Below are 26,907 nucleotides of genomic sequence, written 5' to 3' on the forward strand. Positions count from 1 at the left end.
CGGCAATGGACTTTGGTAGAGCTGGTCTCTGCGAAGTAGCATAGCAGGCAACCGACCTCAGCAGCTTACGTTAGGTCCCAACTCATGAACTTCTACACTATTTTCTTCTCAGGGAACATAGCTCGTATATGGATGCTAGCCGTTAGTATTAGGGAAAACAGAATAACCTCAAACTAGGCCACTGGAAACTGTTCTGGGGACAATTAACGTTGAATAGTAGAAAATAACCCTAGTTATATATAGAAAAGTGCTCTATACAGCGTACAGTTTATGCCTTTAACCGCTTTCGTATATTATTATAAAGTGAGAAGCCCGCTATTCTTCCTTCTATAGCTGATGGGTATCTTTCTAGCTATACTACCGAGAAGAAAAGAATTTCTTTTATAAAAAACATCTGAAAACCGACAATATACCCGGAAAGAACATCCAAAAAAGACACCGGAGTATATATTGACAAGAAAGAATTGATCCCTATAGATATCATCTTGAGCCGGATAAATCAAATGGTTAAACTCCCTCGTTGAGGATAGGGGCCGTATCCGAACCGGTCCGGCATGATGGATTCGAATATTACTCGGAAAATCTTCGGTGTTTCTTGTCAAGTAGACCCTTCTAAAGCGAATGTGAACTCACTTCCAACGTCAACTATTTGATCAACAGGCACCTGAGCCCATACCCTCAAACATATACAGAGGGAACATGCAGTGATTCGTTTTTCTTAGCAAGACAAGCTGTCCGGAAATCCAGTTATCCAAGCTAGGGCATAACTGAAACATAAGTTGTTTTAACTAGATTAAGAACGGAGCGCTAGATCTCGAATTCATCTACTTTTTATTCCACGCAGTTTGATCTAACATCTAACTACTCCGTACAGAAATAATGATCTTTCATTGATATTTGTTGCTTCAGTTTCGTTCTTGTTCATTCCTTTCTCTTGCCATATTTGTATTCATATATGCTGCCCTTCCTGCAATGGTCGCCTTCCTTTCTTTCGTTATCCCCTTTCTCCCCCTTGTAGCAAGTTTTGTGCATCCCGGCCTCCTCGTCTCCGATGGCGATATCTCTCGCACCCAGAAAAAGATCAAGGCCAACCAGGATCCATGGACTACCTCTTGGAATACCCTGACCAGTCTCTCATTCTCTGACGCCAGCTACACTCCTTCCCCCGTCAGCGTTGTATATCGGGGTACCTGGGATGGCCATGCCGCGAACGCAGAGCTCCTCTGGCATGACGTCGCGGCAGCATTCAATCTAGGCTTACGCTGGAAAATATCCCGAAACACAAGCTTCGCTGATGCCGCTAGCAATATCCTACATTCGTGGGCAACCACTCTCACTGCAATTGACGGTGGCGACGACAAGTACCTCACAGCTGGCCTGCAGGGGTACGAACTCGCCAACGCAGCCGAACTCCTTCGCGACTATCAGCCCTTCGTGGACGATGTTCTCCCCGCTGTTGTGGACATGGCCAATAATATCTTTATCCCGATGCACTACAGATGGCTGAACCATGAAGAGCCGTCCGAGCATAATGTTCTTCATTTCTTTGCCAACTGGGAATTGTGCAATGTCGCTTCGGCGATGGCTATGGGTGTCCTAACCGAAAACCAAACAGTGTGGGATTTCGCCGTGGATTACTTCAAGTCTGGGGATGGAACGGGCGCGATCAACAATGCCATCGTCAACATCGTTGAAGAGCCTGGTACTGGGGCTTTACTTGGCCAAGGCCAAGAATCCGGTCGTGATCAGGGCCATTCCGCATTAGACATACAACTTCTCGGTGTTATCGGGCAGCAGGCCTGGAACCAGGGACAGGATTTGTTTGCCTATAATGATAGCCGCATCCTCCGTGGGTAAGTACTATTCAATCGTTTCTACCTTGCCAGTTACTCACATATCGCCCTAGGACGGAGTACTTCGCGCGATACAACCTTGGAAATGACGTTCCCTTCGTCGACTACACGAACGGCATAGTCAGTCACACAGAGATCAGCAGTGCGTCTCGTGGAGCTATTAGACCTACCTGGGAGCTTCTTTACAACCACTACGTCACGACGAAGCGAGTAGACGCACCTTGGACTACTCTGTACCTCAACAACTCTCTTGAGTATTATGGTGGTGCGGAGGGCGGTGCGGGTTCCTGGGGAGAAGGGTCTGGCCATTACGATGGGTTGGGCTGGGGATCATTGCTCTATCACATGGATGAGTCTGATGTGATAGCTGCAGTCTCCTCCAAATCTGCCTCACCTACGGCAAGTTCCACAACAAGGGCGTCTACTACATTGAACTGGGCTCCTAGCCCAACAACCACGACTTCTAGCGCTTTTAGCCAAATTGCGCTTGTTTCGCAATCAACCACCACCCCTTTTGCTGCTGTCTCCACTGCTTCGGGTACCGAAACATTTGCATTATCAAGTATTACTCCTCCGTCTTCTATGAGCAGTACAACTTCGCCCCCTACACCACTTGATATGTCACAGGAAGCTCCTCGCCATCATCATCATACTCATCATCACAATTACCATCACGTGGAGGGTCAGGCACTTGGTGCTTGCCATGTATAATACATCTGCATTTCGATGTCCCAAAAGGGGCTTTTTTCATCCGCTGACTCTGCCCGGGTTCTTTTGTCATATGCATGTCCTGGTTTAGCCAGTCGATTCCTTATTTTATGTATTTAATTTTCCATATATTTGTCAACATAAATAGTCCGTTAGTGTTGTGTTTATTGAACCAACTTTTCCCACAATTCCGAGGGTCAAAGTCCCGTCTGGAGAAGGAGAGCTTGTCTCGAGAATCACGATCAACTAGCCTAGTGTGCATATACAACATAAAACCATAAAATCCTAAATGGTTAAAATCCGATGTGTATGCATGTGTCGGAGTAAACGATGAAACAGATACCCCATTAGGAAAGGCCGATGCCAAGCATATACCAAAGTGGAGCGCCTACTGTAAGCCCCAGTTTATCGACTCATCTCCGATTGTCACGAATTCTTTGCCTATTTAGAATCGAATATGACACACCCCGCATTTACTCAGAGACGATGCCTTTCTACGGTCGTCCCAGTAAAGCTTGCAGCAGTTGTCGGGAAAGACGAATAAAGGCAAGTGGCGTGGCCCAAGACCAGACTATTATAGCCTGACATGGTCTAGTGTGATCGGCTTGAGCCCGTGTGTTCCCAATGCAGGAGAGCGGGCAAGCCATGTGGCGGTTATCGGGACCTACCGTCTTTTATGTTCCGTGACGAGAATGACAAGGCGGCTCGACGAAGTGCAGAAGCAAAAGCGAAGACCGAGGCCCGTCGAAAATTGGAGGATAGTGCAGCTCTAGAATTTGATATATCCACCCCCGGCTCGGGAGCCGATCCTTCGCCGTCAGATGCAATAGTCTGCAGGAGCAGGGGCCAACTGATCCTGACTCCGAGAATTATTGCCCCGCTATCCATCCCATTGGAGGATCAGGGGTTGAGATTCTTTGTTAACCGTTTTGTGACACGGATGGCCAACAGAACAGGTCGCTCCCTGCATGCAGATACTGTGCAGCCATCTCCTCATCTTGGATCAGTTGCTCTCGATCAATCGAGTCGAGATGCCGTCATCTCGGTTGGCCTTGCTGCCTTGTCCAATGTCAATAATGACAGAGAACTGCGGATATTGTCTCGAGAGAAACATGCCATGGTCATCAAGGCCGTACGAGAAATAGTGGAGAACCCTGCCCAGGCCAATCCCGATAGAACGTTTCACTTGATCGTAATGCTGAGTCTATACGAGGTATGCTCTTCAGGTTTAAGGTTTTTAATAATTGCAATAACTGACCCGCACAGATGGTCAGCTGTACCCCAAGCCAGCTCGACTCTTGGATAGTGCATCTGGATGGTGCGGCTGCCTTACTTAAACAATCCGCCTTTCGGCTATCGCTCAAGAACTTGGACCACCGAGCCCACTTACAATTCTACTTTGTTTCAATTGTCAGATATTTCTCCAAGAGGGTTGTCTCTCCAGATATACTGAGCTGGTCTCCTGATCTCGTACCATCTGCGCCACCAGAGATCTCACCGGGCGTCGATCTCGTTGACATACTGGTAAGATTTACGAAGTTCGATGCATATGTGCATCACCAAAAGCCCGACGCCAGAGCAGTAGTGGACTCGGCACTATTATTTGAAGATGAACTTCGCGAGTGGGAAACCAACCTTCCAGTAGACTGGTCATTTACTGTGAAAGAATCCAACACATACGAGTACACCTTCCGTGGCCAGTATCATGTCTACAAGTACATGTGGGTTGCAAGAATTTTCAACCACTACCGCTGGGCACGACTGTTGGTCAACCAGACCATCGTATCCCAGATTTCGAAAATGACACGACCCACAGCAAATGATGTGATTCAACGGCAGCGAGCATTGCACACGATTGCTTGCATGGCAATTGAGATATGCGCTGGAAGTGCAAGTCAGGAAGCTATCTCCGCGCAAGGAGTTGCCGAAGACCCATCACATATACCCCTGTTGAACGGTACCTTCATGCTGCTTTTCCCATTAGGAATTGCCGGAGGCGCGGCAGGGACCCCTGATGAGGTCCATGATTGGGTTGTTGAAGCCCTTGAGCGAATAGGAAGTACGATGGGAATCCGGCGAGCTTTGGAAATGATACCCCAACTGAAGAAATCAGTCGGGAAATGGAAACTAGATCAGAAGCTGTGGAACAGCATACATGGGTATAAATAGAAATTAAACATACAGACAGCCTGTAAATACCATTCAAAATCTCATAATTTTTTCGTGGGCGGCGCACCAAGATGTGTTCTAGGATGTTTTGGCAAGTTAGATGGATGGGTTATTGGAGCATTGTTTAAACGAAAGAAGACATCGCAATCCTGGAAATCAAGTCCAATTGTGCAAAGATTACATTACTATACTAGCTTTCTGAAGTGATGTGATAATACCATCTATCAACGCATGAAACATGCTCAAGCTTCACTCTCTAGTCCGACTATCTTAAGGGAATCCTTCCAGAGACGGTCCTCTTTCTCGGGATTATACGTTTGTTTCACCCATCCAGCACCAAAGACTTGGCCATCGTCCTGACCACGATCCGCTTCCTTGCAGTCCTCGAGATACCTACCACCCTTTGCCTCCCACTCCTTGCCCACAGCCGCCCACACTGTCGTAGCCGCCCCCTGCTCGGAAGACTTCAAGATTTTCAGAACGTAGGGGTTTGTCATGAGACCCTCCAAGAACTCCGGAGGCATATTGCGGGATATATCAGTGTTAATGGCGCCGGGGTGGAGACTGGTAGCATGTAGTCCCTGGACACCATATAACCGCTCGATGGTGCTGACCAAATATACCGCTGCTAGCTTAGAATTGTTATATGCTAGTTTATGGTCATATTCGCCCTTTTCGAAGTTGTAGTTGTCGCTATTCGGAAGGGTGCCAGCTCGGTGGGCAGATGAAGACACGACCACGACTCGCGAATTAAGCTTTGGAGTGACGCTGGCTAACAAAGCTTCCCTCAGAAGCTGGAAGAGGAGGAAGAATCCTAAATAGTTGCCGGAGAATTGCGCCTCAATGCCATCTTCGGTGAGTGCGTGGTTTTGGACGCCCATAACACCTGCGCCGTTGATAAGAATGTTGACCTGGCCCTTGGACGTGGCGAGAATCTCCTTAGCTCCGGCACGAATACTCTCAAAGGAGTCAAGATCCAAATCGATCAGCGAGACGCGGCCGGGTTCCAGAATCTCGGCGAGGTTCTTCTCGGCCTTAGATCGGTTGCGGGCTGTAAGGAGCAGAGTGGCCCCGGTGGCCGATAGGGCACGAGCTGTCTCGATACCAATGCCTGATGTGGCTCCAGTGATGACAATAACCCTGCCGGCCAGCTTGCCTTCGACGCCTTCATCTTGGATGATTTGAAGGGCGGTTGGTCGTGCATCTCCGGCACCTTGAGGGTCGAGATGCGCGGCAGCGTAGGGGCTTAACGAGCTCATATTAGGAAGAAGAGACGGAGACTTTCAAACAAATATCAAGGTATAATGTCTTGAATGTATCGGCAATAATTGCTGCTTATATATGTCCAATTTTGTATATTTCGGCCTCCGGTATCTCCGTCCATGGCCCCCATGGCCATCATTTGCGCCTGTCATGTATATCCCGCATTCTGTAGTCACCTTTCCTCACTTAGTCTCCCGTTCTTGCGGCCATTGTTGCGGCCGTTAAAACCCGCCAGAAACCGAAGTCCGTCCACCTTCCACATGCAATATGCAGACCCCTGGTCATGAATCCAGCCTCGACCTAGCCCCGCAGTCCTGCCAATCCTGCAGGTCGAGCAAGAGGAAATGCGACAAGGCACTCCCTAGATGCTCCCTCTGCGCCAAGTAAGCACCAGGTATTACGTTACAGCAACAGAGCTAACGCCGAGCAACGCAGGCGTAATAGAAGTTGTAAATATTGGAGACCAGAGCCGCTCAGTCACTCGGCCACCGCGTTAAGCCCGGAGCGAGGATGGTACCCCTCTCCCCTAGATGAGCAGGCAGATATTCAGACTATTGATGTCCCGACCATCTTGTTTCTTGACCCGGCTCTACTACAGCACAGCTTACTGGAGACCTCACCTACGACAGGGACTACAGTCCCGCAGGATATTTTAGAACTCCTAGGGGATTTAGATGGAATTCAGCTCACGGCAACGCGGTTTTTCAAGCATATTCACCAGTGGATGCCCTTTATCTCGAAGAAGCGATTCTACGATTTATACCTACAGCCCTCATTTCGCTCGCGGCCTGATGTTGCTCTTCTTTTATTAGCACTGAAGCTCATCACTACCTTCCCGCCGGCTGGTTCTCGTAGTCCCCGGACAGCCTTATATAACTCAGCTAAACATTTTTATCTAAAAGTGGAAGAGTCTTTCTCTATTTTAGTACTACAAGCCGGAGTTCTTGTTGCCCTTTATGAGCTAGGACACGGGATCTACCCGGCTGCGTTCTTGTCGATCGGGGCCTGTGCGAGGTATGCCCATGCCTTGGGTATTAATGTCAGTCGCACGGTGCCGACTAGGAGAGTGCTCACTTTGGTGGAGGTTGAGGAGCGACGGAGAGCCTGGTGGGCTATTGTCATTTTAGACCGGTTCGTCGCTGTCCACCGTAAGCCCTTTATTATACTAATAACAAAAAGCTTTGTGAGCATCGGCTGTCCGGGACGGCCCTTTGCAACTGCAGATCCAAAATTGGATGATTATTTACCGTCCGACGATGCTGCATGGGACCAGGGGGTATGTCAATTCGTGACCTTTGTCTTTTAGCTGCTGATCTTTTGATTAGACTGTCAAACCCGATAGGTTCTCGACTCTCTCGTCCCCAATGACAGGACACATGAGTAAATTTGCTCTGCTCTGTCAAGCCGCCAGGCTATTAGGCCAAGTTCTCCATCACCTCTCAACAGACTTCACCAGCGAAGATGATGTTTGGATACAGCTCGATCGTACCCTGCAGTCAATGCTAGCCGCTGCATTAAATATTGACTGCCCGGACTATGATCAAATCACTTTCGTGTACAGGTTGGTACTATAACCACCCTTATCTTAGTTACAGGTTTTCATACTAAACATTGAACTTAGTGCCATAGTCGCCCTTTATACGCCCTGGCTATCATCCGGTGCAGTTCAAGAAATGGACAGTCATCATTCACAACGAGCGAAGGTTATCCTTCAGCAGATTACGGAGCGTATTAATGCAAATCTGATCGAGCGACAATGCTTCTTAGGTCGGGATCCAGAGGATATGTCCCCGTGGGGTCTGTATTTTGCCTATCGTATCTGTGGGGCCCATATGCGGACCAGCAGTAAAGCACCGCATGACCTTGAGGTGGTGAGGAGGCTGCGTGAGGGATTCATGGATATTGATGTACGGTGGAATGTGGCGGGTGTTTATTTGAAGCTCTTGGAGGCCCAGGAGGCTATCAATTTGGAAGTGTGAGTTTGGTATGATCCTACCTGGAGTAGTTTAAACGGGTGTGTTTAGTAACGATCATTGAATTTTACACATTGTATATTAAGCTCTACCTTATATGTTCAATGGCGTGGCTTAGCTTCTTCAAAGAATGCCACTGCTTAAAATGTAGGTTTAAAGCTAAATAAGACAGGCATCTACTCCTCTCAGTCACTCATTCGGTCTGTATAGGATGAGTAGATTGGAGGGTTATTACTACTAGTACGACCAGGGTCATCTGGGTAAATTTACATGGCTAAATCGTGTGCGATTCTCCCATAGAGTCAGGTACTCTATAAGTCTTCCTTTTAATCGAAGTGACATTGAAGTGAGAGTAAACTGAACGCGTTCACTGCTCACTCTCCCAGTATTGAGTCTTAGGCTGTATGGAGCGTGATCATTATATGTAAATGGTCCTGAATTAGAGCCGTCCAAAATACGTGCGCAAAACCTGGAGCCATATAAGTTTTTTTTTTTTCTTTGGGGACTCTCTCATTGAGATATTGAATCTTTGATGGCCTGTAGTGACGGGCCATAGATCCAGATTAGGTAATACTGATGCGCGCCGGGGCGCGTATTCGCGCGTCTCTTTAGACTTCATTGTCTGATTTGACATTCAAACTTCACATATCCTATCAAAATGGCGAGTGAAGCTGGATGTAAGTTCATAGTCTCCCGATACCCGACGCTGCCAAGCTATAGACTAATTAATATTCGCTTTAGGGTCTTGCGACGCCAATGATGCGGTCCATGTTACCGTCATTCAACCGGGCGAGAAGAAGCCGAAAACACTTTCGACGTTTCACCCCCAATTCACCTATCCTATCTTTGGTGACGATGAGCAAATTTTCGGTTACAGAGGCTTGATTATCCGTTTGCGCTTTGCGGCTCATGATTTGCGCCCTCATGTTCATATTTCCTATGATGAGAAGTTCAAATCGGTCGGTGACACAGCTGCTGTCGATCTCCTCGATACTTTGAAACCTTTTGTCCAGCAAGGTGAGTTTCAAGCTTCGCGACAATACATGTGATATAAGCTAACCACGAATTTACACAGAGGCGTTCGCCGATCTCCAAGACTATGAGAAAGCTGTTCAAAACGACCCAGACGCGAAAGATTTCAAGCCCCCGGGCGACTTTGTCATCGGCTACGAGGTTGATGACAGAAAATATGAGGTCTGGGCTGGATCACTTGCAAACCCGGAGGTGCGGAAAATTCTGGATCGCATGCAGGTTCTCGTCTCCCTCTTCATAGAAGCTGGAACTCCGCTAGAGACAGATGACCCAGAATGGACGCTCGACCGCTGGAGGGTATATTTCGTGTATGTTTTTATTTTCTTACTGTACTGGTACCTATGACCTGAGACTAACCCAGTCTACAGATATGAGAAGGTCACTCCTCCAACACCAACAGCATCATCATATTCGATTGTCGGATATGCCACAACGTACCGCTATTGGTATTACCAGCGGGATCAATCACAAATCCCCACAGTCAAGAACGACGAGTTCCCGCCATCAGAAGTCAAAATTTCCGAGCTTCCTGCACGGCTCCGCATTGCTCAGTTCCTTATTCTTCCTTCACACCACCGCGCCGGACACGGCACACACCTATATACCACAATCCACGCGGCATGCATCGCAGACCCAACCATTTTAGAATTGACCATCGAAGACCCCAATGAACAATTCGACGCGCTGCGGGACACGGCCGATTATTGTCTGTTGCGGCCGGAGTTCCTGAAGCACAACGTGAATCTCAACCCCGACCCCCTCGGAGCGTATTCTCAAAAGAAACGTCCTCGCAATGTGCCCACTTCCGCCCTCATCCCCACCAAGCTTCTCCACGACATCCGCAAATCGTTCAAGATTGAACTTACGCAGTTCGCGCATGTTCTGGAGATGTACCTTCTCGGCCAGATTCCCCAAAGCCACCGCCTGGCCGGCGGCACAAACCTCGCTCGACTGTTGATCAAGAAGTTCAAGGCCGAAAATGAGGATGACCGACGCTACTACTGGTGGCGTATGCTAACCAAGCAACGTCTCTATAAAAAACACAAAGAACTTTTGAACGAACTGGAGCTTTTAGACCGTGTGGAGAAACTTGATGCCACGGTCCAAAATGTGGAGGAAGGCTACGAGATCACATTGGATGCGCTCGAGGGCCGCTTGCCAGAAGATGAATCGGATGAAGAAGCAGAGGCAAACGACCAGGCCAGTAAGGCTCCTACCGGTAACCAAGACCGGCGTGTCAAACGCAAGCTCACGGTCATGGAGGATGATGACGACGAGGAGGAAGAGACGGAGCTAGCTAAGCGACCAAGGGTTTAAAAGCCCTGCGGTGGTCAGCTCTTTTATGTACTATGTAATGGACACGAGCATGTTATATTGGAAACATTCAACAGGATTCTTATAGGGTATTGGTATACCGTTACCCTTCTTATACCTTTCTCCAATATGTGTGCAACTTGAGAAAGCTCAATTCTAGTCGATATCCACTAATTTATCTCACTCAAAGCTCTTATACTGGTATAACGATGAAGATTTGAATAGTAGATGTAAACGAAAAATATATAAAAAAAAACCTTTGAGAGTTCCTTACATATGGCAACGAAGCCACATTTGGGCTCGGCACTTCCCTTTTTCCGGGCTTCCTCGTCGCATCTCTTGGAGCTTGAATCCATTGCTACGCTCAATATCCCCAGATATATCAACAGGTCCCTTCCTTAGGGTTTAATTCCGCTATTCAATCCATAGGTCACAGATTTTGGATCTACGCAGCAACTCGCGCTCTTTCAACTCTGTGCGCTAACTGACTCTCCCACCTTCACCCACCTCATCAATCGCATTCCAAAATGGTAAACTCCAGCTTTACCCAAACGCCCTTTCCGAAACCTATACTAAGTCAATTTCTGATCAGCTGCCTCTCGGTCTCCTCACGGCCGCACAGGGCCACCCCATGCTGGTGGAACTCAAGAACGGCGAAACCCTGAACGGCCACTTGGTTACGTGCGATAACTTCATGAACCTGATTCTGCGCGAGGTAGTGCAGACGAGCCCCGAGGGCGACCGCTTCTTCAGGTTACCCGAAGTTTACATCCGGGGCAACAACGTAAGCCCTCTGATGAGCCATCAACTCAGAGCCCCGCTCTTTGGGCTATGTGCTAATAACCCACCAGATCAAATACCTACGAGTTCCCGAAGAGATTGTCGAAATTGTCAAAGAGCAGCAACAGAACCAACCACAAGGCCGTCGCGGAGGGCGAGACGGTGATCGTGGCCGCGGCCGTGGTCGGGGTGGTGGTGGCGGCCGGGGTGGACGTGGTCGGGGACGCGGTGGTCCCAATTAGACATAAAGCTTGTTCTGCATCAATGATTTTAAGAAGACGGCAAACGAGATACCCCCGGAGGAGACGGTGGTAAGGTCGCTCGGAAGGTCCGGTGGAACGGTTTGATCGAGCATGGCCGTGGCGTATCTGGCTCTGTATTTTCACGGCATCTGGGTCACTTGGTCGATTTACAACTACCTCTAAATGTTATACTCCAAAAACCCAAACCAGACTTACATATTTCTCTGTAAACCGCGTGCAATTCAAGCAGCGAATATTCGGGGATGTCACGTGATATCAAATTCCAGATCAAATCCGCGGAGGCTAAGCTTCCGATCAGTTAGCCACAAGCGGATATGTCGCGGCGGGCATTGGTCCTCGATGGGCTATGGTACTCTCTCTGTCCATCATTTACAGCTCTGAACCTCAGTCGATCAACAGCCTTCCCCAAATCCAAGGGACGAAACCCGAGACTATATCAACTACCTTCGATTTCTAGCGCGAGCTCGGGTTCGCGCCGATGCTACAACACCTCAGGCGGCGATAGTTTCAAATTCCCATATAATGGAGGACATCATAATGATCGGAGCGAGCCACGGGAGCCACGCGAGAATGAATACCGTGATGTTCGCCTGTCTGCAGATGCAACATACGCCGGGCCACCCACACGACGAAAAGGCCCGCTATACACACGAACGCACAAGGTGCAAGACGACCTCCTAGGAAAAACGAACGAAGGGCTAGAGTCCCGATTGCAATATGCAATGGACAACAAGCCGAACATTCGACACATAACGCAGATCCTGCGACTGCTCATTCGGGACCGTCATGTCCAGCCGAATGCTCGCCACTATAAAGCGCTGATCCTGGCAAACACCGATAACGAGAGGGGCTCGCCGCAGCTTGTGCGTGGCCTACTGGAGGAAATGGAGAATAACGGCATCACCGCGGACTCTGGTACGCTCCACGGTGCATTGCAGGTAGGTTATCCAGTTGAACCAAGCTATATATGCAAAGCGAAGCTAACCATACAATATCTAATACAGGTCCTCGCTGTACATCCGGACTACCTCCTACGACAGGAAATCCTCAACAAACTCCGAGACCGATGGCTCACGCTGAGCCCAGCCGGATGGCATTTTGTGGCGGCCGGTCTTCTCCGCGAGAACCAAATCGAGCTTGCGCTCGAGCATGTTGCATTGATGGGGCGCAAGGATATATTTGTGGAAAATTGGCTACACAGTATAATTGTCTACACGCTCTGCGACCATGGAGAGTTGGATGAGGTGTACGACGTGATGCGAGCGCGCGTCGACCAGGGCCACGACATGACCCATCGACTTTGGATGCACGTGTTGGCCGAGGCAGGGAAACAGGGCCATTATCCCATGGCACACTTTGTGTGGCGACGGATGGTTGAACTGGGCTACATGCATCCGCTCATTGAAGTCTGCGACGACGTATTGAGAATGGCTGCAAAGGCTGGTGATACGGAGATGGCAAGCTCTGTGTTCCGTTACCTCCGTGATAGCGGGATCCCGCTCGAGCGTACACAGTATGAAAGACTTGTTGAGACGCACGTGGCAGCGGGTGATCTGCCTGCTGCATTTGAAGCGCTGTGCACCATGCACGAAGCTCAGATTCCTCTGGCGGATAGCTCGACGGAGCGTGTTCTTGCGCACATGATACAGAGTAAAGTTGATCGTCGGGAGGCGTGGCAGATTCTCAAGCGGTTGAAGAATGCGAAACGGACTATTCCCATCGACTCTGTCCGTGTCATCGCGGATCTCTGTGAACACGATGCCCATGACGATCCATCCGTGGTGGATGACGGCGTTGGGTTCTACAAAGAGCTCTATACGTTATGCCCCGAAGGCGCTGATGTCCGAGTGTACAATGCGCTAATTCGGATGTGCCGAACGGCCCGCAACCGCGAATCGGGCATGTTCCTGGTGAAAGAGATGGCGTCACTTGGGGTGGTACCAAACGGCGTTACTTTCGAGTCTATCATCCTGATGTGTCTGGATGCGGGGAATTTCCGGTCCGGTTTCATGTACTTCCAAGACCTGATGAAGCGGGACGCCAGACTCAGCCCTGAAACGCAAATGGAAATTCGCGAGATCTGTGCCGGGTCTGTGGACGAGTTTGCGATGCGACTACAGTATCACCCCTTCATTCGAGACGATGTGAGGAAGCTAGATGAGGAGCTACAGCAGAAACAGAAGGAAAAGGAAGCGAACGAGAGAGCTGGTCGCCACCCCGTACCCCCGGCGGTCCGTCGGCTGAACATGTCAGATGAGCAGCGACGTGATTACAACAAAGAGCGCCGAAAGAAGAAACGACGTCGCCTTGCCATTGAGCAAAACATGAGAGAGGAGGGTTGGGATGAATGGGAAGCCGGTGGCAATGACAATGGTTCTGCCAAGTCCGAGTGAAACCGCGAAACCGTGAAACTTGAAACTGGTGGAATCCTTTCGATATGCTTTTGAGAGCATTGGTTTCAATTTCGATCGGAATATTCATTTCCTTGACGGCACGTTGCCTGGGATATGCAGCTAATGCAAGCCACACAATCCCCCAGGAACAGAGCACCAATTCCCTTTCTGGGCATGTCACACACAACTTTTTGACCTCGGTCAATATGTATATATCCTGTACTATAAGTCTCTTCGCCCTTGTATTACCCACATTTTGCCCCAGCATCATAGCAATTTATTTCCGTGTTCTGTTCTCACATCATTATTACAAAACAACAAACCCCTGGGACCATGAACCATAGACCCTGTTCCCTGTTGGTGGATCCCTGTACTATAAATAGTCGGACTGAAAGATCTCAATGACGATGATGGGGTAACTGTCGGGCAGTAAGACCTGTATGAATGCCAAACAGCGATTGATTCGATGATTCGAAGGCTATCGAGCAATCAAACGAGTATTGCTATAGGATTGAATCTTGAAAGGTCCATTCACAACATTCCCCTGAAAGTGATCGGCGCGTGTTTCCGAGTGCCAAGGGCAGCCGTCAGGGAAGGGTAAAACGCCTGCCGCCTCTTCAACTATATAATTCCCTCCCTCTCCCCTCCTTATTATTTTTTACCTATTCAACTATTCATTGATTAAAATATCCCTATTTCTTTTCTAATCCAAAAGAACCCTAATTTCATAATCCAAAATGCAACTCACCTCCATCCTCCCAATTGTCCTAGCTGGCCTAGCCACCGCACGCCCAGCCGCCCTCCAAACCCAAACAATCACCGACGACATCATCTGGAGCGTCTCCAACTTCACCGTGGGCTGTTCCCAAGGCGGCTGTGTATACAAATACGACATTGTCGGTCGCGAGAACGCAATGACCCCCAAGTTCCACACCCACTGCACCGGCATCACAGGCAACAAGACCGCCTGCGACGACAAGAACATCACAACCATTATTTCCCCTGCTGCAAACCCGGACTGGAATGTCGATGTCACCCACACCTGGAAATCCCAGCTCAGTGACAATAGCCTTGCGACTTGGTTCCAGCATGGCGCGAAGAATGTTACCGTTCTTGACCACAACCCGATTCGGTTTGTTATGAAGCCTACTCAGGAGTACGGTATTGCTTAAATTGCTACCTGTCTTGACCTGTTGCTCTTTTGAATTGGGGAGATTTGGCTGTTGTTTTCTTTTTTAATGTAATGGATGGTCTCAATGGGTCTGTTTTGATGAGCATGCGACCTGTGGTTCGATTGGAAATTTTCTGGGATTTTCTGATGGAAATATTTCGTGTACTTAGTTTGGGATTGTATGATGTACAAATGAATTGGACTTGGCATGAGATACATGAGATACATAGTAGTTTATAGTAGTATACTTTAAGAGTAGAATGTAGTAGTCGGTGGAGGGCTTAATCGACCCTGTGACATCATCGGCTGCGCCTCGAAAATAGCCCGTGCTTGCTTTGCTTTTGCTTGTCTTGTCTTGTCTGCTCTTGTCTTGTCTGCTCTTGTCTTGTCTTGTATATTATCTTTTCCACATAATTCTGGTGGAACAACTAATAAACACCTATATATTCTACAAATGGTACGCCAGCTCTCACTCAATAATCTTCCAACCGCTAATCTTGGAATATCACCAGTCATCAATTCTCCGCCAGATAGTCGCCGGTCCAAGACAACAACACCCAGAAGCAGGGCTAGATCTCTGCTATGTCACAGACAATGGTAGCACACTCATCAATTCCACACCAAAACTCGGCCTCTTATTAACATAATCTACAGTGATTGCAACCTCTGGCCCATCAGCAACATACCCACAGCGCGCCTACCGCAACCCACTAGATGCCCTAGTCAACTTCCTCGACACAAAACATGGCGCAAACTGGTGCATCTGGGAATTTCGCGCCGAAGGCACAGGATACCCCGACTCAGAAGTCTACGGACGCATCCACCACTTCCCCTGGCCAGACCACCACCCACCGCCATTCGCGCATATTCCAAACATAATGGGCAGCATGCGGAACTGGCTACAACGACTCGATGAGGAAAAAGAATCATCAAACACAGACACGGACAAAAACGAACGAGTCGCCGTCGTGCACTGCAAAGCAGGCAAAGGACGCAGCGGGACGATCGCGTGCGCATACTTGATTAGCCAGGAGGGGTGGAAGAAGGAAGACGCGCTGCAGCGGTTTACGGATCGACGTATGCGGGTCGGCTTCGGGAACGGCGTTAGCATCCCCAGCCAGCTGCGGTATGTCGGGTACATCGATAAGTGGGCGAATGAGCTGGGGAAGCAATATGTCGAGCGGCCGGTGGAGATCCTAGAAGTTCACATCTGGGGCTTGAGGGATGGGGTTAAGGTTGCGGTGGAGGGGTATGTGGATGAGGGGAAGAAAATTAAGTGTTTCCATCTGTTCCATCGGAATGAGCGTACCATCGTTGAAGACGGGGGTTCGACGTCTGAGGAACAAGATTCTGGCAAGGGGAACGATGCCACCACGCCAAATCCCACCTCCAACCCCAAGCTCGAGAACCCACTCCCTTCATCTGCGACCTGGTCCCCGACCGTATCAGGATCCGACGTCTCTGGCTCATCGTCCTCGGCGGGCAACAGTATCTCGACAATAATCTTCAAACCCAACAAGCCAATCATTGTCCCCAACTCGGATGTGAACATCGACTTCGAGCGCCGCAGCAAAGCATCCTACACAGGCTTCGCGATGGTAACCTCGATCGCACACGTCTGGTTCAATCCCTACTTCGAAGGCGGAGCCGAGCACGACTCGGGCGTCTTCGAGACGGAATGGGACGCGATGGATGGGATCAAGGGAAGCGCAAGGAAAGGGATCCGGGCGTTAGACAAGCTGAAAGTTGTATGGCGATATCCTGCGGCAGAGACCGTGGAAGCCAGTACAGTCAGCAAAGGAAAGGGGAAAGGAAAGAAGAGCGAGGACAGCGTGCCGGCAGCGGGGAGGCCGATCAGCGAGCCCAAGCCCGGTGATCCCATCCATGAAAGCGAGCCGCCTGACTGGCGTGGACTGCCACAGGGAGATAAGAAAGAGAACCGGCGTCCTTCTGAGAGTTCGTCGCGGAAAAGTACTGCTGCGAGTATCTCGGACAAGACTAAAGAGCTGGGACATGCGCTGGAGAAGGAACTTGGACTGCGGAAGCAGACGGGTGATAGTCGGGATGTTAGTCTTGCTGGGAGTGATGATGAGACTACAACTATTACCGATGATGAGGGCCGGAAGGTTAATGTCAAGAAGGTGCATAGTAAAGATCTTGAGGGGGTGAAGGCGAATTATGCGAAGAATGGGGGGAAATAGCATTAGCCAGGGCTTGTACAAGTGCATAAGTAATACATAGTGCATAGTGCATTTATAAATATACCATTGAATTGATTTTTTTTTTTTTTGATTGATTGATTGCTGTCACAGGTCGTTTACTCTGTACTATACATAAATGAAGAATATCGTAGCTCGCTAGGAACGTGATGGGTGTGGAATCTAGATATGCCAGGTTTATCTAACTCAAACCAAAAAAGAAAAAAAAGGAAAAGGAAAATGAAAGGACGGGGGTATGCGAGGATAAAAAGGTGAAAAAAAGTGCTGTATATATTCAATGGCGTGGTATTGAATGCAGCTTCAATCAGGGTGGTGGTTGGCTGGATAAAAGAGCACAGAATCATAGAGGCACAAAGCCTTCCATCTTCTTCCGATGCTCTGCGGCCTCCTTCTGCAGTCTATCGGATTTCTTCCGCTCATAGACAGCACGGACAACACGACGAGTCTGCTCTTCACCCTCAGAGAAGTTTGCCTTTGCAAGGCCAACGACTGAATCAATCTGTTCAGGCGTGTAGATGAAGTTCCAAGTAGAGAGGAAATCATCAATCTCGGGGTCGATCGAGTTAGGCTGTGGAGCGAGGGGCAGTTCCGGGTCTTTGGTTTGAGAACTATCCTGTCGCATGGACTGAACAGCTGCACGCGGACGCACTTTAGGTTTGGGAGGGATGTCTGGTGCGGAAGGATTGGGGATCAAAGGGAAGTAAATAACTGCGATACCGGCATCTGGGCGCATCAGGTGGAACTCGGATTCAGAATGGTCTTCGTTGTGGGAAGAATCAAAGAGACGTTTCGATGGTGGAGGCTCGTCTTTCGAGGTTCGCTCTTCTGTGGTGCCGACCCAAACGTTGCAATAACCCAGATCTGTGCCGGACTTGGGCTTTTGGCTAGCGGGCTGGTTTCCAGAGTTATTCTTGGCGTCGGCGAGTTTCTCTGTTAATTGTTCCTCGGTGATGTTCTCTGGCTCACGCAGGGCATTCTCGGTATCCTTGAGACTCGAATTTTTAGGCCATCCGGCGCCGACGGGCCAACCCTTGATACCACGTTGCCTGGCGTATCCATCGACCACAGAAAGCCAGTTCTCTTGCTTGACGTCTGCAGATGCATCAAATGCGACAATTATGTCAACATCGCGCCCAGGTCGAATGAGTGGGTATATTGGCAGGTTGTTACTCATTCCCGCATCCATAAGACGCAAGTGGTCATTTCGGAAGATCGACTCTGGACAGGAGTCCGGCAGCTGATCTTTCATGCCCATGACGTAGTTAGGTATACCCGCAGGGTCGATAGGATGCACCTTGATCAGATCTTGGTTCTTGCCTTGGATGAGAGAATCAATTCCACCAAATCCAGCTAGACCTCTTACCAGAGGCCGGATCTCCTTGTAATAGTGAGACAAGGTCGCACAGAAAGCGCTACCCCAAACACCCATGAGCCCAGGGATTCTCAACTCCGGGATGGGAAGATTTTCAGCGGAAACCTCAGAGCGGCCTGCGTTGAAGTGACGTCCCAAAGCCCAGGTGGGAATACCGGCATTGAGTTCTTCACAAAAGAATTCGTAGGGAGTGAACTCAAACCACTGGAACCATGCTTCATTCCGTGACTCTTTCACTACCTGTTCAGGCGTTTGATGCTTCTTGGTCTGGTCGTTTGAGTGCTCGAGGGCCTTGACAGGAATCTCATGTCGCACCGCCGTGTAGATAGGAAGCGGATGGGCCCCATTTATCAAATTGGTTCGCTGGTTCGACAACTTGAAATCCACATCGGAGACTCCGAGTTCTCCTCGCGGGACCAGGAGTCTCGCTGCAAGCAGCAACCCGTAAATATCCACCAACCCAAAGTCCGCTCCAGGGTCGCCTTTCAGCTTTTCCACAAAACCACTGAGTAAGTATTTGTTTGTTGGAGCAGTAGTGAGGAGGTCAAGAGCTGCCGGCGGGAATGCAATATGAACACCAAGACGACTCTTCAAATGGTCGACAAGTTTGTCGAAGTCTCGCTGCGCAATGGACGAATGATATAAGGTCTGCAACCAGCAGCTGCCACTGACACCAGCTGTGTAGGTAATACAGTCCCACAGCCCTGCTTCCTGTGTTGCCAGGTACGATCCGGTGCCTGCAACTAGAGCGCGCAGGCCACCTCCCGAGCCACACATCGCAATTACCGGTACATCTTCGGGGTAGATGTCCTCCTCGGGTATGTTGAGGTAGGATGACAATGCTTTGACAACCTTCCGTTGTCGCTGCTGTCTAAACTCCTGCTCTTCATCGCAGAGATCCCCACTTACCCGTACCTCGGCGTCGCGGAGAACCTCAGGGTTGATGTCGGGGTCCTGTGCCTCCTTCCAGATATCGTTTGCCAATGAGCCGGGTGAAAGGGAGAGCTCTCGCTGAAGCTTTTGGACGGTAGCTGGTAGAAATCGCGTCCAGTCTGGGATAATGTAGTCTGTGATACTACCCACATCTACCCACTCGCCGGAACCAACAGTTTGCTTAACCTCATCGAGCTTGTGGCCGATGTTGTTCCAGATGGATCCATCGTCCTTGCCGTCCTCGCTAACCCCATCTGATCCCGCATTGGACTTGCTAGACTCCGAATCATTGTTGTGTCGTGTTCGAGAAGTAGTGAATTGAGCTCTTTGTCTGGGCTGAGACCATTCCCCCGCAGTGTATGCAGCTAGGGCAGCGGGAGGTACCGTCCACAGACGAGTGGTCCTTGCAGCGCCCATTGTAGACAGAGAGTGTAGGGTAAAGTAAGAGGCCTGCTGCATCCAGTGGGATCCATTGGAGGACTCCCAAACCCCTGCCTGCCTTTTCTTGCAAGCCAGCCGTTAACAGCCCTCGGTGCATGACGTCGTCATTCACGTGACCGACTAACACGTGATGGCGCCGGACTGGGTCGCTGGCTTCTTTCGGACTAGCGTGGCGGAGCTCCTTATCACTGGATGGAGCTCGGAGGGGACAATCAATACATTCCATTTGGCCTCAAAGGACATGAGGGGTCCGGATGACATGTGATATGATCTCTCTGGATTGATTTTGCCTGAACTGAATTTCCCAATTAACCATGGTGGCGCCAAGGAATACCGCCTACGCCGAGGAGAGCGCGGAGGTTGAGGTCCTGTATGCCAACCTCGAGAAGCTCAACCGACTCACGAAGAAGATACAAGGCTCTATGGTACGCCTGGAAACAGGAGGAAAAGTTGTCAAAGAAGCCATTGGTCCCATCTATAGCAACACACAATCCCTTCAAATCACCAACAGCAATATCGACAAGGTCAACGACGCCATCGATCGCCTCCGCCAGCCTCTTGATGCAAAGAACCGAGAAGATGGCATCATTCGCGCAGGGTATGTGTCTTTCTACTCTATTTGAATATACAGGCTCGAGTCTTTTGCTGACCGTTCTCCAGACCACAGAGCTCCGGCCTCACGCAGTACCTGTCGGCGATGAAACGTGTTGAAAAGGCGCTGGTCGACCTCAGTACAACAAACCTGCGATCAAATCAGAATGCGATCACCGACTTTAACTCTCTTTTAAACACCGGAAGCGCAAAACTTCAAGAACTGCTACGGGGAGAACTGAGCCAGCATGCCACTCCGGTTGAGCCCCTACACTATCTGACCAAAGGTACGCATATCACGACCAAACGACCCAGATCGAAACTAATGCGCAACGTTACTAGATCTCTCCTTTCCATCCATACCTGAAGAAACAATCTCCCATATGGCGCCCTTGTGCTCGGCAGTCGGCTCCGCATCTATTCATGGATCCCAGCGCGGCAAGGGGGATAACCCCGCGTTGAAGGTGTATGCGGAGGTACGAGGACCATACATCTCATCCAGCTTGCAGAATCTCGCCATTGCATCCCTCAATACCGTCAAACGGCGGCCTACCGATGGCCCTTACAGGCAGGGTACCAATGGTATTGGTATCTACTCCAATGCGCTGGAGGCCTTCATAACTACCGAGCACGGTATTATCGTACAAATGTTTACGGGAGATCAGCAGGGTCTGGCGTTACAGGCTACCTTCTTCCCGGCCATGGGCGAATACTCCAAAACACTGCGTGAGCTCAACCAGTATATAAAGGCCAATCTGATGACGGACTGCTTCTTGGCATTTGAGATCATCGAAATTGTGACTGCGATGTCCTATCGGATTGATTCCAAGGCCGCGGAACTGAAGAGCCTCTTGATGGAGGCTCTTCGGCCTGTGCGCGAGACTGCAAAGTCGTCTCTTTCCGAATTGCTCGAGGAAACGAAGCGCAAAGCTGCTACCGCGCCACTCCCACCGGACGGTGGATCGGTGCCTCTTGTGGAGGAAGTGATGAGCTCATTGGCCACACTAACAGGATACTCGGGTCCTTTGGCTTCTATCCTGACATCTTTGGGAGATGGAAACTGGCGTGCCAAGTCCAACGCCGCCGGCTCGGCTCCTCTAGATGTAGGTCCAGACAGCGGCACACTTCTGTCGCATTTTATTCTAGATATGATCGAGTCCTTGATGACCTCCCTAGAAGCTCGAGGTCGGGCTTTCCATCGATCCAAGGCCGCGCTTGGTGTGTTCTTGTCTAACGTGTTCTGCGTGGTCGACCGGTCGATCCGACAGAGCTCAGAGCTGGCACGTTATTTGGGCACCCCCGACAGTATCGCCCGGATCGACACCTTCCGCAAGCGCGCCACGTCTACCTATCTCGATGCATGGAAGGAAACTTCCCAGTACCTTCTTGATGTGCAGTATACCTCCCGTGGCGCCCAGCGCAATTCTGGCGGCAACGTGGATTCAAGTGCCATCGTCAAGTCGCTGTCGTCCAAGGATAAGGATGCGATCAAGGACAAGTTCAAAGCATTCAACGCAAGCTTCGATGATATGGTGTCTCGGCACAAAACCCTTCACATGGAGCGCGAAGTGCGCACTTTGCTGACTCGTGAGCTGCAAACCGTTCTCGAGCCCTTGTATGCGCGCTTTTACGATCGATATGTGGAGATCGATAAAGGCCGCGGCAAATACATCAAGTACGACAAGGCAAGCCTATCGGTACAGCTGGCGCAGTTGGCTTGATTTTCCTGAGCGAAAATTGAAATCACGAAGGACTGTCATTTATACGAGCTAATATCATAATAATGTATGCCACCACTATGGATCATTGCCCGCCAGTACCTAGGTAAAAACATGTGCGTATCGTATGGTGTCATGTGACATGTAGATCATCTCCGATAACGTGACTGATAAGCCCCGCTAAAATCGGAGTGCAGCAAAATTCGTTGCTCGCACATTGCCTTGTCACTGTCTTATCCTCCGTCCCGTTGCTCAATTCTTCTTTTGAGCGTCTTAGACAACCACCGACACAATGTCCGGAAGCAACGATGTCTACCAGACCCCCCTCAACTCGCGCTATGCGAGTAAGTCGGCCCCGACTGCCCCTCCTATAGAGGGGCAACCCCGGAAATTGTATAGATCAGAATTAACCATCTTCAATTGATTAGGCAATGAGATGAAGTACCTCTTCTCCCCCCGGAAGCGCTTCTCCACATGGAGACAGCTTTGGACCTGGCTCGCGGAGGCTCAAAAAGGTACGGGAGAGTTGAGGCTCAACCGAGATCGGAGGTAGTTGAAGCAAGACACCCAAATTGACTGAATCATGGCTACAGAGCTTGGACTTCCTATCACCGCCGAGGCTATCGAGCAAATGAAGGCCCACGAGGTTATCCAGGATGACGAGTTCGCCGTTGCCGCCGAGGAGGAGAAGCGCCGCAGACACGATGTCATGGCCCACGTCCACGCCTTTGGCCTGGTTGCCCCCGCCGCCGCCGGTATCATCCACTGGGGTGCCACCTCATGCTACTGCACCGACAACGCTGATCTGATCCTGCTCCGCGACGGTCTTGACATCCTCATCCCCAAGCTGGCTGTTGTTGTCGACAAGCTGTCCCAGTTCGCTCAGAAGTACAAGGACCTCCCTTGTCTGGGCTTCACTCACGGTCAGCCCGCCCAGCTGGTGACCGTTGGTAAGCGTGCTTGTCTCTGGATCCAGGATCTCCTGATGGATCTGCGCAACCTCGAGCGTGCCCGTGATGACCTGCGCTTCCGTGGTGTCAAGGGTACTACCGGTACTCAAGCTTCTTTCCTGCAGATCTTCAACGGTGACCACGCCAAGGTCGAGAGCCTGGACGAGCTTGTCACTGAGAAGGCTGGCTTCAGCTCCGCTTTCATCATCTCCAGTCAGACATACTCGCGTAAGATCGACGTTGATGTCGGCAACGCTCTTGGTTCTTTCGGTGCTACCTGCGAGCGCATTGGTATTGACATCCGTCACCTTGCCATGCTCAAGGAGGTTGAGGAGCCTTTCGAGAAGGACCAGATTGGCAGCAGTGCCATGGTGAGTTTGCTTGTCTGTTATATTAATTGGGACTTTTTGGCTAATGATCCGTAGGCCTACAAGCGCAACCCCATGCGCTCGGAGCGTCTGTGCTCTCTCGGACGTCACCTGCAGAACCTCCCCAAGGACGGCTTGGACACCTACTCCGCTCAGTGGTTCGAGCGCTCTCTCGTAAGTGTATTCTGGGATTTATTTAGAATCTTTTATTAACTTGTATTAGGATGACAGTGCCATCCGCCGTATCAGCATCCCGGAGCTGTACCTGACTGCTGACGCCTGTCTCATCCTCCTGAGTGAGTTTTCAGAATCATTAAAGCTCAGAGTATAGCTAACCAGTACTAGACAACGTCTCCTCCGGCTTTGTTGTCTACCCCGAGGTCATCAAGCGCCACGTCAACGACGAGCTTCCCTTCATGGCCACGTGAGTCTACATCCAACCAATCTAATGGATATTGCTAACAGTGTAATCTCAGTGAGAACATCATCATGGCCTGTGTCGCCAAGGGTCTCTCCCGCCAGGACGCCCACGAGGAGATCCGTAAGTTTCTGTCTTATATCTTCCCATCCGAACCAGAATTCTAATGTACCTAGGTGTCCTCTCCCACCAAGCTGCCGACAACGTCAAGAAGCAGGGTAAGGACAACGACCTGATCGAGCGCATCCGCCGCACCGCCTTCTTCAACCCCATCATCCCGCAGCTGGACACCCTTCTCGATGCCAGCACCTTCGTCGGCCGTGCTCCTCAGCAGGTCGAGAAGTTCACCAGCACCGAGGTGGCCGCTGCCATCAAGCCCTACGCTAGCACCATTGCCAAGGGCGAGACCTCTGCCCTGTACGTTTAAGGGTACCTTAGTACAGTCGTATTCTATGTATCTGTTAGAATGTGAAAAGTTATATAAAAAGACGGAGATGGAGAGATATGAGATGTCCCATAGACGAAAGGGAAGGGAGTCACATGTGTGTATACAAATTGAAATGCAAGGCATTATGTTCCACTTGTGGATATCTCCTCTTGAGGGAAATTTCCCACCCCACTTCCCTGCTTCCCCGATGCCCCGCGCAAATCTTCGAGGGGTTTAGATAGGAGGGGTCAATTTGGAAGTGTGTCATAGACATTTAGGGCGATAAGAGAAGACAAGCTTACTAGAAGAGAAAAGAGATATAGGATATTCAAAGCTTTTGCTGTATAAAAAGAAAAACTGACAATTGAACCTCCCCAAACATGAATAAGAGAGAAGATAGAAATACTCAGGCTATCAACCTGCATGGTAATCATAACTATATGCAATAGAACGCTGTGGACATGCAATCATAACAGAAATGCAAATAAAACGAATGAAGAAAGCAAAAAAAGAAAGCTGTTTGGGGTCAATTGAGCGCCGAACAGCAGATATAGTCCGTAGAGAAATGACGACCATTGCAAAAAAAAAAAAAAGGAAGCGAATCCACCAGCACATCATCGACAGTGGCATAAGCCCCATTCCGAAGTGTCCAACAGCGTCATTGCCAATAACCCGGAGATACTCCGAAGACCACCAAGCGTAAATCCCAAACGGCAGTTGGAACAAATCAAGCCCACGCGTGTGGATTGTGTTCCTCGGCGCAATCTCTCCAGGGGCCAAAAAGGCGTGTTCCCCCGAAGCGCAAGATGCATCTCTGCCCAAGGCCAGTCTACCCTCTCAGACCCAAATATCCACAGAACCAAAAAAAAAAAAAAAAAAAGAGGCCAACTTTGACGTGTAACAATCCGCAATGGGCAAAAAACCCCCCCACTCTCCGGGAAAAGGAAAATGGATGAAACGCAATCCTTTGGGCGCCCCCCCCCCCACACACGAAAGGCCTTTAATTTTGTTCGGGTTGAGCAGGAGGGGTTGATTCGGATTCGGAGGGTAAGAAGAGGTCGCGGACTAGCCAGACGATGTAGAGGACGGCCAGCACCCAGAGGGTGGCCATGAGTTTGTATGTGGAGGAGCGCCATGTGACGCGACGGATGAGACGACGGCCATCGGGACCTTCGATAGGGCCTCGACGAGGGGGTTGGCCGTTGGATTGACCGTTGGACTGCATGAAGGGGTAGGCGAGGGCCTCATTCATTTCGCTGTGGGATATTCGACGACGAGACATTTGTGTGGACTGTAGAATCCCGGAGGGTATATATGTTTTTTTTTTTTGCTTTCGGAGGACGGGGGCTTTTTTTTTTTTTTCTCGCGCTATGTTATATGCGGGGGGGGAGAGGGTTAAAGTATAGGATGTCACGGGTGCACAGGTCAAGGAATTGAAGAGATGAAGATTTGAGGTTTTGACCGGTTTTTAGGGCACAATTGGTTGTTTTCTCTTTTTTTTTTGTGTTTTTTTTTTCCTTCAGGGAGATTTGTTTATTTTGCCAACGCACACAAAAAAGGAGGAGGGGCCGATGAATAGCCAGTCAGAGACAATAATTGTTAGACAACAGCAAGAGCTCGAAAAGGGAATCTTGAGTCTCCAGAAAGCGGATCTGTTGGACGGGTGAATGGGTAGCGGTGGGAACGTGGCCCGTTGCATCATCTTATGGCTTTTTCTCTCTCTTTTCTTTCTTCTCTATGGGATATAAAGGATATAGGATATCAGGATCTTCAAATGAAGATTCTTCTGAGGAATTGTTCAATTAAGGTGAACAAAGAGTGCTTGCGTCAGGAAATGCGAGATAGCCGCGGTGCTCGACAAGTGTCATTTTCGTTAGCGATGGCTATTGAAAGGCTAAAAAAGGGGGGTGATGGGGGGAAGTTGACAAAAGTACCAAAATGTTAGATTATGCACGGTCCTACATTATGTATGTATCGACCTGAGTCATATGGTGCACCGTTATATACTCTGTAGTTCTATCTGATCTACAACATGCAAGGTATATATATCTCTATATATAAAAATAGAAGTCATCTGAGAAGGAAATCCAGAATTGTTATATAGACAGTATATAGTGTATAACACTAAACTATATCAATTACAGATTCGAGTACACTATATTTTACGTATGATTAGCCTAAATCATGCCATTGTTCTTATTCTACAGGTTCTTCCTAGGTTGCGTGACGATGACTCATCGGTTGGTCCTCGTCGATCTACATATATGTATGCATGTGTGTATTACTTCAATTTATTAATCAAGGAGTTCTTGTTACCCGTGGCTAAGGTAGGTCAGCGGAACTTGAAACTAAGACAGGGCCGGGTATATGGTAGTTTCACATGTCCCTAACATTCCATTTGATATCTCGCATGTGAGTCATGCCTCAGGCCTATAATTCTAGGCCTGAGGCATACATAATTATGTCATAGGCCGACTTTGGATACGGGTGAACGGAGTTATACATGTCGACTTAGTACCTTGAGGATTATGACAACACTTCTCTGTTTGTT

General features: G+C 49.6%; 12 protein-coding genes across 12 annotated transcripts; 9 read left to right on the forward strand and 3 right to left on the reverse strand.

Annotated features, from left to right (window-relative positions):
- Window positions 1-972: 972 nt before the first annotated feature.
- N7455_011250 (Chondroitin AC/alginate lyase) lies at window positions 973-4,730 on the forward strand (the record flags this gene model as incomplete). The annotated part of the gene is given in 6 exon segments (XM_040958874.2): window positions 973-1,853; window positions 1,907-2,547; window positions 2,901-2,954; window positions 2,966-3,087; window positions 3,157-3,774; window positions 3,828-4,730. The coding sequence occupies 6 exon segments, from the start codon at window positions 973-975 to the stop codon at window positions 4,728-4,730; spliced, it is 3,219 nt and encodes a 1,072-aa protein (XP_040810619.2).
- A 242-nt stretch (window positions 4,731-4,972) lies between these two features.
- Window positions 4,973-5,989, reverse strand: N7455_011251 (putative short-chain dehydrogenase/reductase; the record flags this gene model as incomplete). The annotated part of the gene is made up of 1 exon (XM_040958901.2): window positions 4,973-5,989. The coding sequence occupies one exon, from the start codon at window positions 5,987-5,989 to the stop codon at window positions 4,973-4,975; it is 1,017 nt and encodes a 338-aa protein (XP_040810703.2).
- A 271-nt stretch (window positions 5,990-6,260) lies between these two features.
- On the forward strand, window positions 6,261-7,972 carry N7455_011252 (Zn(II)2Cys6 transcription factor; the record flags this gene model as incomplete). Its single annotated transcript, XM_065606621.1, has 5 exons — window positions 6,261-6,376; window positions 6,429-7,124; window positions 7,173-7,269; window positions 7,319-7,554; window positions 7,615-7,972. 5 exons carry the CDS (start codon window positions 6,261-6,263, stop codon window positions 7,970-7,972), a joined length of 1,503 nt encoding a protein of 500 aa, XP_065459787.1.
- Window positions 7,973-8,605: 633 nt separating this feature from the next.
- On the forward strand, window positions 8,606-10,315 carry hat1 (histone acetyltransferase catalytic subunit HAT1; the record flags this gene model as incomplete). The annotated part of the gene is made up of 4 exons (XM_040958897.2): window positions 8,606-8,643; window positions 8,708-8,983; window positions 9,042-9,306; window positions 9,367-10,315. Exons 1-4 carry the CDS (start codon window positions 8,625-8,627, stop codon window positions 10,313-10,315), a joined length of 1,509 nt encoding a protein of 502 aa, XP_040810718.2. The 5' UTR covers window positions 8,606-8,624.
- Window positions 10,316-10,839: 524 nt separating this feature from the next.
- Window positions 10,840-11,334, forward strand: N7455_011254 (U6 snRNA-associated Sm-like protein LSm4; the record flags this gene model as incomplete). Its single annotated transcript, XM_065606622.1, has 3 exons — window positions 10,840-10,842; window positions 10,905-11,096; window positions 11,164-11,334. 3 exons carry the CDS (start codon window positions 10,840-10,842, stop codon window positions 11,332-11,334), a joined length of 366 nt encoding a protein of 121 aa, XP_065459788.1.
- A 335-nt stretch (window positions 11,335-11,669) lies between these two features.
- Window positions 11,670-13,748, forward strand: N7455_011255 (pentatricopeptide repeat protein; the record flags this gene model as incomplete). The annotated part of the gene is made up of 2 exons (XM_040958856.2): window positions 11,670-12,293; window positions 12,360-13,748. The coding sequence occupies 2 exons, from the start codon at window positions 11,670-11,672 to the stop codon at window positions 13,746-13,748; spliced, it is 2,013 nt and encodes a 670-aa protein (XP_040810671.2).
- A 737-nt stretch (window positions 13,749-14,485) lies between these two features.
- Window positions 14,486-14,920, forward strand: N7455_011256 (uncharacterized protein; the record flags this gene model as incomplete). The annotated part of the gene is made up of 1 exon (XM_040958925.1): window positions 14,486-14,920. One exon carries the CDS (start codon window positions 14,486-14,488, stop codon window positions 14,918-14,920), a length of 435 nt encoding a protein of 144 aa, XP_040810676.1.
- Window positions 14,921-15,373: 453 nt separating this feature from the next.
- Window positions 15,374-17,120, forward strand: N7455_011257 (putative phosphatidylinositol-3,4,5-trisphosphate 3-phosphatase; the record flags this gene model as incomplete). The annotated part of the gene is made up of 3 exons (XM_065606623.1): window positions 15,374-15,376; window positions 15,432-15,516; window positions 15,574-17,120. The coding sequence occupies 3 exons, from the start codon at window positions 15,374-15,376 to the stop codon at window positions 17,118-17,120; spliced, it is 1,635 nt and encodes a 544-aa protein (XP_065459789.1).
- A 358-nt stretch (window positions 17,121-17,478) lies between these two features.
- N7455_011258 (putative phospholipase A2 (PlaA)) lies at window positions 17,479-19,860 on the reverse strand (the record flags this gene model as incomplete). The annotated part of the gene is made up of 1 exon (XM_040958827.2): window positions 17,479-19,860. One exon carries the CDS (start codon window positions 19,858-19,860, stop codon window positions 17,479-17,481), a length of 2,382 nt encoding a protein of 793 aa, XP_040810616.2.
- Window positions 19,861-20,198: 338 nt separating this feature from the next.
- On the forward strand, window positions 20,199-22,196 carry N7455_011259 (EXO70 family protein; the record flags this gene model as incomplete). The annotated part of the gene is made up of 3 exons (XM_040958944.2): window positions 20,199-20,482; window positions 20,545-20,762; window positions 20,818-22,196. The coding sequence occupies 3 exons, from the start codon at window positions 20,199-20,201 to the stop codon at window positions 22,194-22,196; spliced, it is 1,881 nt and encodes a 626-aa protein (XP_040810640.2).
- A 202-nt stretch (window positions 22,197-22,398) lies between these two features.
- Window positions 22,399-24,498, forward strand: ade13 (adenylosuccinase ADE13). The gene is made up of 8 exons (XM_040958850.2): window positions 22,399-22,537; window positions 22,622-22,708; window positions 22,787-23,514; window positions 23,569-23,685; window positions 23,735-23,807; window positions 23,857-23,935; window positions 23,988-24,052; window positions 24,106-24,498. The coding sequence occupies exons 1-8, from the start codon at window positions 22,486-22,488 to the stop codon at window positions 24,354-24,356; spliced, it is 1,452 nt and encodes a 483-aa protein (XP_040810629.1). The 5' UTR covers window positions 22,399-22,485; the 3' UTR covers window positions 24,357-24,498.
- Window positions 24,499-25,356: 858 nt separating this feature from the next.
- Window positions 25,357-25,638, reverse strand: N7455_011261 (uncharacterized protein; the record flags this gene model as incomplete). Its single annotated transcript, XM_040958868.2, has 1 exon — window positions 25,357-25,638. One exon carries the CDS (start codon window positions 25,636-25,638, stop codon window positions 25,357-25,359), a length of 282 nt encoding a protein of 93 aa, XP_040810646.2.
- Between the last annotated feature and the right edge of the window lie 1,269 nt (window positions 25,639-26,907).

This window comes from Penicillium solitum (genome assembly GCF_028829755.1).
Source record: "Penicillium solitum strain IBT 25940 chromosome Unknown utg000009l_segment0_segment0, whole genome shotgun sequence".
Classification (NCBI taxonomy): Eukaryota; Fungi; Ascomycota; class Eurotiomycetes; order Eurotiales; family Aspergillaceae; genus Penicillium; species Penicillium solitum.